This window comes from Malus domestica, chromosome 16 (genome assembly GCF_042453785.1).
Source record: "Malus domestica chromosome 16, GDT2T_hap1".
Lineage (NCBI taxonomy): Eukaryota > Viridiplantae > Streptophyta > Magnoliopsida > Rosales > Rosaceae > Malus > Malus domestica.
The window spans coordinates 13,020,872-13,035,575 of record NC_091676.1 but is presented as its reverse complement, the minus strand read 5'-3'; the positions used below and the strand labels follow the sequence as shown (position 1 = coordinate 13,035,575).

At 39.5% G+C, this 14,704-nt stretch overlaps 2 protein-coding genes and 1 long non-coding RNA gene across 3 annotated transcripts; 1 reads left to right on the top strand and 2 right to left on the bottom strand.

The window, feature by feature from the left end:
• Window positions 1-752: 752 nt before the first annotated feature.
• Window positions 753-3,315, bottom strand: LOC103403756 (chaperone protein dnaJ 49-like). The gene is made up of 3 exons (XM_008342587.4): window positions 3,091-3,315; window positions 1,758-2,995; window positions 753-1,208 (listed from the first exon to the last, which is right to left on the bottom strand). Exon 2 carries the CDS (start codon window positions 2,813-2,815, stop codon window positions 1,760-1,762), a length of 1,056 nt encoding a protein of 351 aa, XP_008340809.3. The 5' UTR covers window positions 2,816-2,995; window positions 3,091-3,315; the 3' UTR covers window positions 753-1,208; window positions 1,758-1,759.
• Window positions 3,316-4,459: 1,144 nt separating this feature from the next.
• Window positions 4,460-4,935, top strand: LOC139192785 (uncharacterized). Its single transcript, XR_011577134.1, has 2 exons — window positions 4,460-4,602; window positions 4,719-4,935. It is a non-coding gene; the product is annotated as an uncharacterized lncRNA (long non-coding RNA).
• Window positions 4,936-7,806: 2,871 nt separating this feature from the next.
• On the bottom strand, window positions 7,807-13,807 carry LOC103403748 (condensin-2 complex subunit CAP-D3). The gene is made up of 9 exons (XM_008342581.4): window positions 12,181-13,807; window positions 10,775-11,497; window positions 10,211-10,705; window positions 9,821-9,912; window positions 9,615-9,702; window positions 9,408-9,522; window positions 9,181-9,307; window positions 8,920-9,094; window positions 7,807-8,684 (listed from the first exon to the last, which is right to left on the bottom strand). The coding sequence occupies exons 1-9, from the start codon at window positions 13,690-13,692 to the stop codon at window positions 7,986-7,988; spliced, it is 4,026 nt and encodes a 1,341-aa protein (XP_008340803.3). The 5' UTR covers window positions 13,693-13,807; the 3' UTR covers window positions 7,807-7,985.
• Window positions 13,808-14,704: the final 897 nt, after the last annotated feature.

The following is a 14,704-nucleotide window of genomic DNA, read 5'->3' as shown; positions in this document are numbered from 1 at the left end:
ATGGCTCGCTTCCCCTTTTGCGTTATGACGATGACATATTTGAGTGACAAATTTTCAAGTGCCAAGGGATTGATGTCGTGTTAATAATGAACAGCTCACAAAATGTTATATGTGAAAGATTAGGAATGTATCATATAAACATTACAAAGGCATGTGATAGAAATTCAGACCCAAAGACCCTTAATCGAATGAATGGTCGAACTTCGGCCTCCGAACCGGAAGCTGCCCTTTCTTGCCTTAACGTGCGTCCGCCCCTACTTGGACGGATGACCCGAGCACAGTAAAAGAAGTCAGTTAGGGAGGTATCTCAATTTCTGATATTGAACATCTCATGAAGTTGCAATGAACAGGAGCAACCATGCATTTTCATTCAGAACTAAAACTGTAAAGATATCCTACATTCCCGTTAGAGATGTTCTTTAACTCATCCATAGGACACCAGTGTCCTTCTGTTTCGATACCCTGAACGACTCCGAGGCAAGCAGACTCTTGCGCTATACATCACATGTATCCTCGGAGGACGAGGACTTGTCTATGCGGTACATGGAGCTGGGAGTCTGCAACACTGAGGATTAAACTGTTCTCTAACAACTCTATTGAAAATCAAGACACTGGCATAAGACAAAAGAGCTAAATCAAAGCAACATAGTTTCCTCCATACTATATGCATTGGTCAAGGACAAGATATGCTTAACAGTCAGCTAAGAAACGATATAAATTCTTCAAAACAACAAATAACGAACGATAAGGGCTGATGCTTAAGCTGCCCGGCTCGCTACTTGCATATATGCATGCTTAATATCTGAACCAAATAAAACAAAACTTTAAACAGCAACCGCATAGTCTGATAAAAAGAATACATAGAAAATGTAGTGTTATAAAGCGAAAATAATCACTATCACAAACCTCTTGCTCAACTTTTCATAAACTTTCGTAACTAGTATTACCATTAGGGTGCTGAAAACCCTCGCTACCACTATTATTTCTAGCCAAATGATATGCCATTAGGGTGCTGAAAACCCTCGCTACCACTATCCTGGATGACATTCCCGAACAGCTGTATGGCCAGCCAGTCATATTGGAGAGGATAAGCAATCCTGGGTTACTTCCAAAGAAGTCGACTGGAGCATTTACAATATCAACCCACTGTACTTTGAAGTCCAGGCTCAACATTGTGGCACTAAACATCCACTTCAGCCATATAGCCTCTGCTTGATAAAAAGTCAAAACACGGAATGTCAGTTAAAATGGTTAACTTGAAATATGATACCATATTGCCAACCAACAAAGAAACAGGACACATGGATTCAAATTAACTTTTTTGGCCATGGGTAGAAACAAGGCTGGGAAGCATATACAGTTCTACACTAAAATGAAAGCACTCAAAGAGTACTCAAACACGGAAAACTGCTTTTCGTGTTTGGCCCTGCAACTTAGGTATTGTCCACAACTTATGCTTCAAAGGACTTAAATTTGACAACTTTACAGTTGCTGAGAAATAAGTAGGGGTCAGTAACTTGTGCTTAATATGAATTTGTGCTGAAAACACACATAGCACCAAAAGGAAAGAGCAACATTAAACTCCCGTACAGGATCATGCAATTCATACAATAGGTTAGGAAAAGCTAAGGTTAGGAAAGTGGAAGACACGTTCTAATCAAGGACACAATGAACAGAAAACATTGGCACCATTTGACACAACGAACAAGTAAAAGTTACAGATCTCTTTTTTTGAAAAAGAAAATATCACAGCTTACCTTCATGCTACTCCAAGCTTATTTAGTTTGTCGCAGTGAGGAGTAGGCAGATTCTTACTCCAGTGGCGCCTTTGAAGCTCAACCCGACAGTAGTGTGCAAGCACATTTTTGTAATCCTTGATAACACTGCTCTCAACGTTAACTCGACCAGCACTTCCAATGGGATAACTCTCATCAAATGCTTGCGATTTAACAAAAAATTCCACTCCATATTTCTCTGTCGTCTTGGGAATCTGGTAGTTATAATTCTTCTGCAAAGAGTAGACGGGCTCTGAAAAGGGCAGATATGCCAACAACAAAATTACCAAGAAAGGTATTATTTGAAGAAGAAGCATGATGTTAGGTCCCCCTCCCTGAGACTCCTCCCTCTGATGACCAGCTGTTCTACTAGTCCTATAAACATGACTTGACCGAAACATGTCTGATTGACCAAAGAACGCCCTGAATATGTCATCGGGGTCAAAATCATCGTCAAAAAAGTCATTCCCACCTCTCCTCCTCCTTCTCCTCGTATTATTGTGCTGCTGATTGTACTCAAATTCATCAACCAATCCAGTCTGATCATACTGCCTCCTCAAATCCCCATCACTCAAACACTTGAAAGCCTTGCTTACTATCTTAAACGCTTCTTCTGAACCGGGAGCCTTGTTCTTATCAGGATGAACCTTCAATGACAACTTCCTATAAGCCTTCCTAATGTCCTCGACCGAGCAAGCCTTCTCCACACCAAGAATTCCGTAATAGTCTTTGTTTCTCTTAATCTTCCTAACCAACTGAACATGCTCTTCGGTATAACTAACTTCCCCATTCAAACCGCAGCCCAATTTCTCCACGCCCGGCTCATTCCTAATCTCACCAGCACCCTTCTCATCAACAGAAGACGCGGAAGACCCCGAATTAATTGCCTCACACGCAGCCAAAAGTTCATCAACTTGCAAATTATGATTAAGCCGTTGTGCAATCTTAATAAATTTCAAGGCACGCCCTTTGTTGCCGGAAGCAATTGCTTCTTTGGCGATCCGAACACACCTTAAAGCTTCATCCTTATTACCTTCCATTGTCAAAAACCTACTGCTAATTCAACAATTCAACAAACCCAATTCCCAAAACTCGATAACAAGAACAATAAATGCCAGCATGGACAAACCAGCGCTCGAATTGAGCAAATTCCAATCTCGATTCGAATCCACAAATGGGGCTTTCGGTTCCGATTATCCAGTCCGTGAATTCAATTCGTCCTAATTAAAGGGAATAATGCAGATTAGATTCTGATGCAGACATACATATACAGAGATTGAAACAAAATTAAGGTTTTAATTGATGAAAAAATCACCTGATAAATGGATCGAAACCTCGAAAGGTGAGTGCTTGAATTCGTGTGAGAGACAAGGTTTCGAGTTTGGGACACGAACAAGCGGTACCAACACAACAGCAGAGGAGTGGTGCGTCAAGGGACTCAACAGCGAGTCTCATTTGATCTCCGTCCAATTGGACTACGCCACGCAGGCACATGGTGCACAAGGACTTGAATTGGGTCTTCCTCTTTCTTTTTTTCTTTTTTTTAGGGGGCCAGGGTTGGGTTGGGTTAAATAGGGTCTTCCTCTTTCTTTTTTTTTCTTTCTTTTTTTTTTTGTTGAGAAAATTAGAATTCTCTACAATTTTTGTATATCATTTAGATTAAACATTTGTGCTTTTTAAATTTATCATTTTATCTTCATGATGCACTTTTTCTTATTTAGTGTAGATAGTAGTAATTAACCAATATTTTCTCTTGTTCCAGATATGTTTTTTCGATCACAATTTTTTTTTTGTTATGCAAACATTTAATATTATTTCTTTTTCCCAATGGTTTTTTTTTTCAAATAGTTGGCGATCAACATAAAACCTCCGTGTAATTTTTTCATTTTTTTGTCAAATTATTTTATTTTTTATTTTTTGCTGTTTTTTTTAAGTATAGTTGTTGACGAATTATTATTATGTATAATACATTACGTATATATTATCAGCGAGTACGTTTGAATTTACAAAAATCATTAATTGGTATGTTATTTGCAATTTTGGTACGTTTGATTTGATACATATTGTTAATATTGGTACATTATTTTTATTTTGTACACAGGGTGGGTTCAAAAAACCGAAAACCGAAAAAAACCGAAAACCAAACCGAACCGATGCCGAAAAAAACCGAACCGAAAAAACACCGAACCGAAACTGTCAAACCGAACCGAACCGAATCTGACCGGTTCGGTTTCGGTTTTTGAGGTTCGGAAACCGAATCGAACCGAACCGAACCGATATATATATATTTAATTATTTTTTAAAATATTATAAATAGTTTAGTCATACAATCATAATAAAACACACCTTGTTGCTAAGTTGGTTTCGGTGAACCTTTTAAAACCCCAGCGCACGGGTTCGAACCTCCAGATGTCTGAGATGTTTTTTAATTTTTTTGGAGAACTTAACAAAACCCTTTAACCCTAGCCACTAGCAGCCATACCTTTTCAGATTGATGTTTCATTCCCTTCCTCTCTCTTGTTCCCTGCCTCAGCCGAGCCTCCTCTCTCTCTCGCTCTGTCTCTCTCGTTCCCTGCCTCTTCTCCTCCAGTGTAACCCTAACCCACGGCGGCGCGACCCTTTTCCCTTATCCCTCTTCTCTGTACTCTGGAGTCTGGACCCTCTCTCCTTCCTTCCCAACTCCGCCGCTCTCCTGCTTCGTCTTCTTCCTTCACAGCGACCTGCAAGTTGCGTGTGTGGAAACCCTCATGGTTTGATCAGGAAGTACGGCCTCATGTGCTGCAGGCAGTGCTTCCGCAGCAATGCCAAGGAAATCGGCTTCATCAAGGTAAAGGCTTCGAGAACCCTTAGCTACTGATTGTGTTCTGATTCCGTTTACTGAGCTGAGATTACACCGTTTCCACAATGTAATTGGGTTTCATTTTTCGAACTTTTTGTTTGCAGTACCGTTAAGTGGCTGATATTCAAACATTGCAGGAGTCGATGATTTGGCCCAAGATGAGTACTAGTAGTAGTGGTTTCTGAGTTCTCATAAACTTTTAAGAAGATATTTTTGTTTTAGCTGATCTGCTGTTGAACTTGAATTGGTTGTCAGACTTAAGAATATTTGTTATTAATGAAATCGTGTTTCCAGTTTGCTATTTGTATAAATGATATGGAATCGTGTTTCCAATTGGTCTTAGATCTTTGATTTTGCATTGATTGCCATGCTGTATGTTTATAAATTTATACAACCATGACATTGGAGCCATCTCATGACCCGTCTGTATTTTTGTGTGTGCCAGATATCCATTCAAACAAGCACTTCAGCTGGTTTAGAGCAAACTTTGCCATGGATCTTTTATCATAAGGTTATTGGAGTAACAAACTTTTTCCTTTTCGTGGAAGGGAAGGCTGCATCCCCCAAAGTATCTAAAAAATCTGGTAAATGTGTTATTGCCAGTTAACTGGCTTGAAATGAGGATCTGTCTAGGGTGTTTTTGGTTTTACCTTTTTGTTGTTGTTTTGAATTAATTGAATATAGTCTTCCTTTGCCACCTCAATTCTAATGAGAAATTTACTGGCTCTTGCAGATTGAGCTAAGACGGGCATAATTGCGAAATAATGCTTACTAAAGTAAAAATCCCTTTGCCTGATTTGATGGCAAGCTAAACCTAAATGGACATGTTTTCTTGTATATCCTCAACAGTTTGAGTTGGTCTGTGGTTCTATAAACAAAGAAATGGGAGTTAAATACAGATTAAGTTACAATTTCAAAACTTCAAATACTAGCAAGTAGTGGCTGTTTCTTTGCAGAAAAGATGCATGATATCTTATGTTGGGGTTGTTTTGCATTTTTTGGAGGAAAAAAAAAAAAAAAACCGAAACCGAACCGAAAAAAACCGAAAAAAATTTGGGCCGAACCGAACCGAACCGAAATTTCGGTTTGGTTTCGGTTTTGGCAAAAAACCGAACCGAAACAAACCGAACCCAGCCCTACACATTGTGTATTGGTACGTTTATATTATTCTCAATCCTATTTTCTCTTAACATACTAAAAGAAAAACTTATTTCAGTACGTTTGATTTTGTGGGATTTAAAAATATTTTAAACAAATTTGGAAAGAAAATATCTTAAATCGTAGATAATTATTGCTAAATTGTAGCATTATTGTGAAAATAAATTGAATCTAACCAACTTTCTTTGTTTTTTACAATTATCTCTAACGGAGGAGAGTGTAATTATTGTCACATCCCGGCCTGGGCCCCTACCACATCCCGGACTCGACTCCACCGTAGAACGATATTGTTCGCTTTGGGCCCCGACCAAGCCCTCACGGTTTTGTTTCTGGGAACTCACACTAGAACTTCCCAGTGGGTCACCCATCCTGGGAATGCTCTCACGCGAACTCACTTAACTTCGGAGTTCCAATGGAATTGGAATCCAGTGAGCTCCCAAAAAGCCTCGTGCTAGGTAAAGATGAGAATATACATATAAGGCTTACATGATCCACTCCCCTGGGCGATGTGGGATGTTACAATCCACCCCCCTTAGGGGCCCGACGTCCTCGTCGGCACATTTCCGGTCAGGGATTGGCTCTGATACCAAATTGTCACATCCCGGCCCGGGCCCCTACCACATTCCGAGCTCGATCCACCGTAGGACGATATTGTCCACTTTGGGCCCCGACCACGCCCTCACAATTTTGTTTCTAGGAACTCACACGAGAACTTCCCAGTAGGTAACCGAGATTGCTCTCGCACGCTACTCGCTTAACTTCGGAGTTCCTACGGAACCCGAAGCCAATGAGCTCCCAAAAGGCCTCGTATTAGGTAAAGATTGGAATATACATATAAGGCTTACAGGATCCACTCTCCTGGGCGATTTGGGATGTTACAATTAAAAGGCTAGATTATAGGAAATTTGTTACAATATAACGTGCATATAGCACCAAAATTATGACAAAAAAAGTTTAATCAACTCACTAAAATGCATGGATGTTTGATTTAAAAAATTTAAAACTGAGGCGCCTGTATCAAAAGATCCCTTTCTTTTTTGACCAAGTCTAGGGTTCGGTTTGGTTCGATAACCAAACCAAAATCATTCTTCCAAAAATCAAAATGAATCGAAATTTTCAGTTCAAACAAATTATATATCGATATCGAATTAAAATTTTCAGATCCCAAAATTCGGTAATATAAAAAATTAACTCGCTCTCAGGGAATTTTGATCCTCAATTAGACAAATTCATACCCCTAATTCGACAATCAAACACTCTAATTTGAAATTTCACAATTTCAAACACTTATCTTGAATCCTTGATGTAATTGAAGGTGAAAAATTGGATTTTGAGGTGAATTTCCTCCCAAACCAGGATTTGTTTGGTTTTAGAGATGGAGGAATAGGTTGGAGATTGAGAGAGAAATAGAAAGTGGTGTTGGTGCAGCGGTGGTGGTTGATCTATGAATGGAGTAGACAGAGTGGTAGTAGTTGACCCGTCGTTTAGAATGAGAGGAGAATGGCAATAGAGTGATGGTGGTAGCTGGCTTGGTATCGTCTAGGTTTGATTCAACTTGCACATCGAGAAGATGAGAAACGAGAGAGAGAATTCAAACAAACGGTTGAGAATCAATTTATTATGAGTGATATATTATGTGGTTTTTGGTCTTTGTACTCCAATGGTAATAGATTTCTAGTTGAGGGACCATTGTTTCAATTTGATTAAATTAAGAGACCATTGCTACAATTTATCCAAAGAAAAAAGATTTTAATCGTCACAATTTTTTATTTGAACAATATTTCAATATTTCAAAAATTAGCTCATGAGTGTCATAATGTGAGGGTGAAATCACAGGGATTAAAATCATGATTCGGGCAACATACAAGCTTAATTGACTATGAGTCATGACAAGATGCATAAGAAGCACTTTTTCTTATATGCACGTCTAACATTTTTATCAATACTCATTTGAAAACACTGCAAGCACTTAGGATTAGTTTGGTATTACAAAAAAAAAAAAAAAAAACAACGCTTTTAGTCATTTCAAAAACATTGCTAAAAATTCCTCACATTTTTGTTATGAAATAAGTACATAACAAACTAGCAGTCAACCGGAAGCAATTCACAAGTGGGATGAAAAACTGAATTTACGTTGATTTTGTTTATATTTACATTGAAGTACAAAGAATTCAACTTTAGCAGCCTTTTATTTCATGGGCTGGTATCCTAATTTAGTTCACTTCATCAAGGTCAAAATTCTGCCTTCTCCTCACAGATTCTAACACATCTAAGGGCCGGTCACTGCGAGCGCTGCGTCCTCCTTCGCATGTCTTGAGTTTAGGCACGCTCAGCGCGCTAAGAGGGGGCGACTGCAGCCCCCTGTTCACTTCCTTCAGCACTGACCGTGCGGTGGCTTCAGCTGCAGCATCTGCCATTGCTGAAGCCAGTTGTGTGTCACCTTGCATTTTGCTGCTGAACTTGTTTTGTGCATGTCTCAAGCTAGCAATCTTAGACATGCCGGGGGAGTTGAAGCTGATTGCTTTTTTGCTGATGGCAACAGCCTCTGCAGCTGTTGTTTTGGCCTTTGATGCTTCATACTTCTGCATATCATATACGAGCTCCTTCTGGAGCTGCTTGTCAGCGACTAATATGTCTTCGATCTCATTTTTGTAATCCTTGAGAATGATTCGGAGGCATTCCATGAGAGAGCCGATAAGGGGGCTGTTTTTGCTTTCCAGTAGCCGTTTCAGCTCTATAAAGATGGGTACTGTGTTTTGGATGAGCCCCTTTTTGACTGCTTGAGTTATCCTTCCCTTAGCAGATGCCCCGCTGTTATCACCACCATCTTCGTCCATTTCTCCAGTGTCAGTTGGTGATCCGCGGTTGGATGGGATTCGGATCTCCTTGCAGGCAAGAATTTGGAAAGCATCCTGCTCTCAAAATTAAGAAAGCACGTATAAAAAAGGAGATCAATCAGAAATCTAGAAATATGTTTACTAAGAAACTCAATAAAAAGACTCAAAAGGTTAAGCTGGAAGGACACAGATTGTATAAGTTCCATTACATACACAAATGTGTCAGTATAACGTATTACAGTTGTACATATTCCACAGACATACAGAGAAATATTGAAAGAAGATTTTGAACATGTGAGGCAGCAAATACCTTCAGAACAGATTGTCCGGTAACATCATCTATATTGAGCATACCGTCAGATGCTGCAGCGAGAATCTCTGCGCATAACTTTGCAAAGGTAGCCAATAAGTGCTCTGGAGCCATTTGTTTTAGCAAAGTAACATAGATCTGCATTCTTTTAGACCTCGAATTTTCATCATTGCCCCTGGGGACAATCACATAAACTATATGTAAGATAATAATCTCTTTTTCATACTTGCTGACTTTCAATTGATGATAGACACACCTTACCTGATGGCAAAAAGTCGGCCCTCTGCTCGTGATACCTGAGCATTACTGTGTCCATTGTGGGCATGGCAATCATTCAGAACAAAAATTGCTTCTACGAAACTGTTATATCCTAGAAGAGGTGCCTTCACTGAAAGACAAAAAATCAAACAGAACGGTCAAATCTCATTAACAAAGACATCCGCAATTTCACAACTGGAAATTTGATTAGCAAGAGAATGCCCTTTAACCTTTCAGAATATTGTTAAACAGAAAACTGGAAAGCTGCCTTATCTTTTCTGACTCATCAACAATTGACAAGAGAAATCTGAGGAACATAACACCTCTCCACTTCACGTAATCCCTCTGAATATGCCAGCACAGAATAAAACACAGAATTAGTTATATGCCTAGATTTCAATCAAAATGGAAATGTAGGACGCAGAACCAACATATACCTGCAATAATCTCGAGAGAAGTATAAATGTCTGCCTTCTTACAAGTTCACATGGATCACGGAGACACTTTGTGATCTTTGGTATATAACTGTTGATTCAAGAAAAACTATTGAGAAACTTATAAAGCAAACAATAAAGTTACAAAGGTAAATGTCAAAGATATTACTCAACTCAAGTTTTTTAAGGTACAGTTTCACAGGTCTTACCTATCAACTAAAGCAGTGTAGCGAACACAAAAATCTGCCATCACCACTACCAGGTTGTTGCGGAGTGCAGCACAATCACTCTTTTGAAGTTCCTATAGAATGTTGTGAGGTTTGGAACTCAATTACTTATATAGACACAAGAAGCAAAGAATTTAAGAATGAACAGTTTTGAAACTGCTGACACACGCAGATATGACTAATATACATATATGTAAGTGCACGTATGTCAGAATAATTGATAAGGGTGTAAAACTGGTAGGCTGCAGGTGAGTACAATTGTTAGCAAAACAGTTTCTAGGTTTTAAGTACCCTAGAAATCTGAAGCATAGCTCTTTCCAGAAAGCATTTAAAGACTGTACAACAGAAAAAATGCAAAGTCAATGAACAAACCTGCACAAACAGCGGAATATAACTCTTTGCAATTTTTCCATCTGCAAGGCAGATCTTCCCCAAAGTAAGCCATGCTTGAATGTATAACGAAGGGGCTGTCTGCTTTAGAGAGACTTCAGGCCCGGTTAATTTATTAACTTTTGGATCAGGATTTCCGGAAGTGATGATAGTGTACAGTAGTGGAATGACGGTGGTCATATCAGCAGATGGGTAAATGATAACCACGGACCCAATGGTGTAAACTGCTGTGACTGCTTTTGACAATGACCTGGACATGGCCAATACTCTCTTGCCCTTTCTAGTCTCGCTTCTAGGTGGCGTAAAGAAGTCAGCTTTTCCGACTGCATCTGAATCACCCGAAATATACTTCTCTAAAATCGTAGAAGCTTCTGTGATGAGCCTGTCCACCCATTTCTCAACAAGGGCATCAGCCTCTACTGGGTTTGAAGCCTTCCGCTTGCACAATGTTCTAAGTGCTTTTACATGAGCATTAACCTGTCATTACATAAAGCAACTAAATAAAAGAGCACATTTTAACAATATGCTCACACCAGCAGATATTACCTCTGTTGAATGCATGTTGAACTCATGAATTCTTTTAAGCATGTTGTGAGCTAAGTCTGCTGCAAGTTCAGAGGGCAGCTCAACAGAAACATTAGAAATTGTCTGCAGGAGAAAAACACGATCCCCCGCCCAAGCAACGGAATTGGAATCAATACCCTCTTCCTCTTCATGTGCATATCCTTGCGCTGTAGGCCTTTGAACCTCTCCTCCCACTCCATACTTGTCAAAGAGCTGCCAATGATGATTAAGAAACTCCCAGTCCACTGCTTTTGCAAGGTATGCTGACACCTCTGATAGAAGAAACCAAGAACCAGGTGGGGCTGTCCATTTCTCTATTGGCAAGGATTGACTCAGCCAGAGAGACTCAGATGTTCGTATGATATTTTGAAGTGAAATAGCAAATTTGGGCTTCATCAGTTTCTTCTTTCCCAGGTTTGTGCAAATTTTCTTCACCCAAGGTGTCACCTCTCCATTGCAAATCTCTTTCAATATACACAAAACACCTCCAGGAAACACCGAATCAACATCCATTTCAGTGCCTTTTGCTACAGATTCATTGTGAAGTGAACTAACAGAATCAACAGTAGATACCCGTTCTAATACCAGCTCTAGAAACAAGTTCTCACATTCTTCTTGAATGCTAGACTCATTATCAGCTATTAAACGTGGAACAGAATGTAGCCACTCAGTTGCCACCCTTTCATCCAGGAATGTTCTGAAGGCCTAAGAGGTCAATGCAGAGGTCCAACAAATAATATCAGGAGTTGCACAAAAATAAGTCCATTACATTTACAAGTCAAAAAGAACATGTAAAGTGATCACGAGCATATGCACTAACTCCAAGGCAGGCATCCATGTGGTTTTTCAAACCAAATAATTTCCACGAAGAGAAACTTAATGAAGCATATTTCCCTTTATTTATCTGATTTGGTCTTTAGTTCAGAAGTTATGTATCTCATTGAAATCAATAATATCTCATTTGTTTAGCTTACCCATCAGCCAAAAGTGTACACTAAAAGAATATTATAACGACTTGATAAAAAATTGTCAGCAAATACAGATGTGCTTCTACAAAGTGGTTGACAGAAATTTAATTGAGATTTTTCCGTCAAATAAAAATTCGGATTTATGAAACTTTATATACTAAGAGAACCATTGTGAGTTAGAAATTGTGGTCCTGGGGCTGGTAAGAAGTTAACATGGCAATCCTTTTGATAAACTCAAGATAAGTTCCCAAAAGTATACACATTTTTTGAATGGTTTATGGGACATGGGAAGCTAAACAAAGCATTCCAAGCCAATTACATGCTCATAATTTTGAACATTAACTAACTACACAAAATATATAAACCAATTAGAAACCATAACCAAAACATTTGGTTGATGAAGAACAATGGGAAACTTACCACTGAAAGAGCTGAAATTGCCGTCTTGCGTATGCTAACAAGTGGATCAGAACAAGCCATTCCCATTGTCTTGAGCAAGGCTCCATCAAAGCCACTGCCTAGAATGGCTATCAACTTGGTAATCAAAAGAAGTGCAGCCTTCCTCACACCTGCCTTCTCATCCATGCACCTCTTCATCAAAATTTCATCTACCCAACCGTCAGGCCTCTGGTCACTTGCATTGCCAAGCCCCATAACTTGTTTCAGCACATCACGGCCCCTCTCATCACTTGACAACAAGCCCACGAGATGTGACAAGTTTGATAAAGCACGACCTCGAATTCCAGCGGTTGAATCCGAACAGCGTTGAATCAAAGCCTCCAAGCATTTGAACCCCAATGAATCAATCACTTCAATTTCCGAATTCAATCCCAATGTATCTCTCAATGATGTCACTAGCGCCAGAATAAGGTCAACCGCCAAAAGCCTCAAGCTCGCCTTACCTTGAGTCATCTTCACTACATAATCCACAAATCCAATTTGGTCCTCAAACTCCATTACTCTTACAACCTCCATTATAGACTCCACAGCCAAAGCCCGAGGCTCTGACTTCTCCGGCGACTTCTGTACCAAATACCTTGGAAAATTCACTACTGCTTTCTTGACGCCTTCAAGTGTTTTAGCCGCACTCATCATCTGATTTGTCACAAACCCCAATGCAAAAAACCGAACCTGCAACTTATACTGAAGAATCATTGGAGACAATGACTTCAACACCTCGGCTGCAATGTTAGCTTGGTCGCCATGCTCAGGTATGAACACTTTAAGCAAAATCCGTGAGCACAAATCGGTTAGTTTGTTATAGCTACCTGAATTACCGCAGACTTCGAGCCCCATTACTGGAATTTCAGCCACAGTTTGAACCAGAGACTTCAAACTATCTGGAAACCGGTCCAAATGAATCAAACCAATTACAAGTTCTAACCTTTCAAGAACAGTAAACAAGACCCGAATATCGAATTCCGTCTCTTCGCCTTCACAATCCTCATCAATAGCATTCTTGGCACAATTCTTCGAACCCTGATTTATGGACCGGCCCTTTCTCTTCTTATTACCGGCAACGTGGGACCCATGGCTCGATTGACCGGCAGGACGGTGCTTGAGCGACCGGCGAATTGACTGGAGGAGAGAGAGAAAGGCCATGGGAGTGAAGAGAGTGCAGACGGGGGAATTGGGAGAAAGGAGAAGAGAGAGGTAGACACTGGAAGCCGATAGGGCCAGATGGGCACGGCCCAAATCCATGGCGGAGGTGATCGGACGGACGAGATTGGACAGAGAGATGGACTTGGAAGAGAGCTCGTGGTAGAGGCGGTCCATGAGTTCGGGGTCATCGTCGGAGAGGGCAATGTCTAAGAGGGTTTGGAGGTCGGAGAGGGTGGAATCGGATATGGGTTGGATTTGGGGGTCGGAGGGGTTGTCGGAGCGGCGGAGTTCTTCGAGCTCCGTGACTATTCGGGTTATGGTTTCCTCCATGGCTGCTTTGGTGTGGAGGTGTCTGAAGAAAATTGGTCCCTTCTCTCTCTGGTTGGACCTGATTTTCAAATTTTGGGTTTCCCGCTTAATTTGGTCTTCGTTTTCCTCGGGAAAATAAAACTGAAAGCGAACTGTTTTTTGGCCTTTTTATTTATTTCCTTATTTACTCCTAATTACTATCTAATTTTTCAAGAAACTTTAACGAAAAACTTAATCTACTATTTATTTTAATGAAAATTATATTTTTACATTAAAAATTCAATCATAATATTATTCACTTTATCTTTTATCTTATTTTTATCGTTAAAACTCAAATTTTTCAAGTCTTTTCATTAATTTTCTTAATTTTTTAACCATAGTCAAATCTCATCATCTTCAGCTACTTAATACTACAGTTTAGTGATATTTTTCTCTTTACTTTGTAAGAGGTTTTAGGTTCAATTGTCGCCAAAGACAAATTTGAATCATATTATTATTAGTCATTGGGAGGCTAAGCTCATCCACATCTTCCTTAATGTTAATAATATCGTTTGTTAAAATAAAAAAAATAAAATCTAATCATCTCCAAAGGCTAGGCAATTGTTTGAGGGAATGTTGTACTTTCGAGCTGTCCAAGAAAGAGAATCAAGGCCTAGTAGCGTTGCTAAACAGTGATTCAACATAAATTATACATCTTGAAACCAATTTAACTTCTAGCCGATAGTTATTCATCCTACATACATAACTAGATTAAAAAAAGAATATTGACGTGGTCCCTATATTTATTTTTGGGAAGAGATCCTCTTCGAATCTCTTCCACCAAAGCCACATAATCAATTAACACGGACCCTTAAAATTTGATATAATGGTTAAAATTATTATAACTTTAAAGGAACTCTCTGTTTATAATCGTTGAATCAAATTTTAAAGGTCCGGATTAATTGATTATGTGGATTTGGTGGGAGAGATCCGGAGGAAATCTCTTCCCTTTATTTTTGACCCAAGAAGCCGTATAAAGCGAAAATTTTATGTA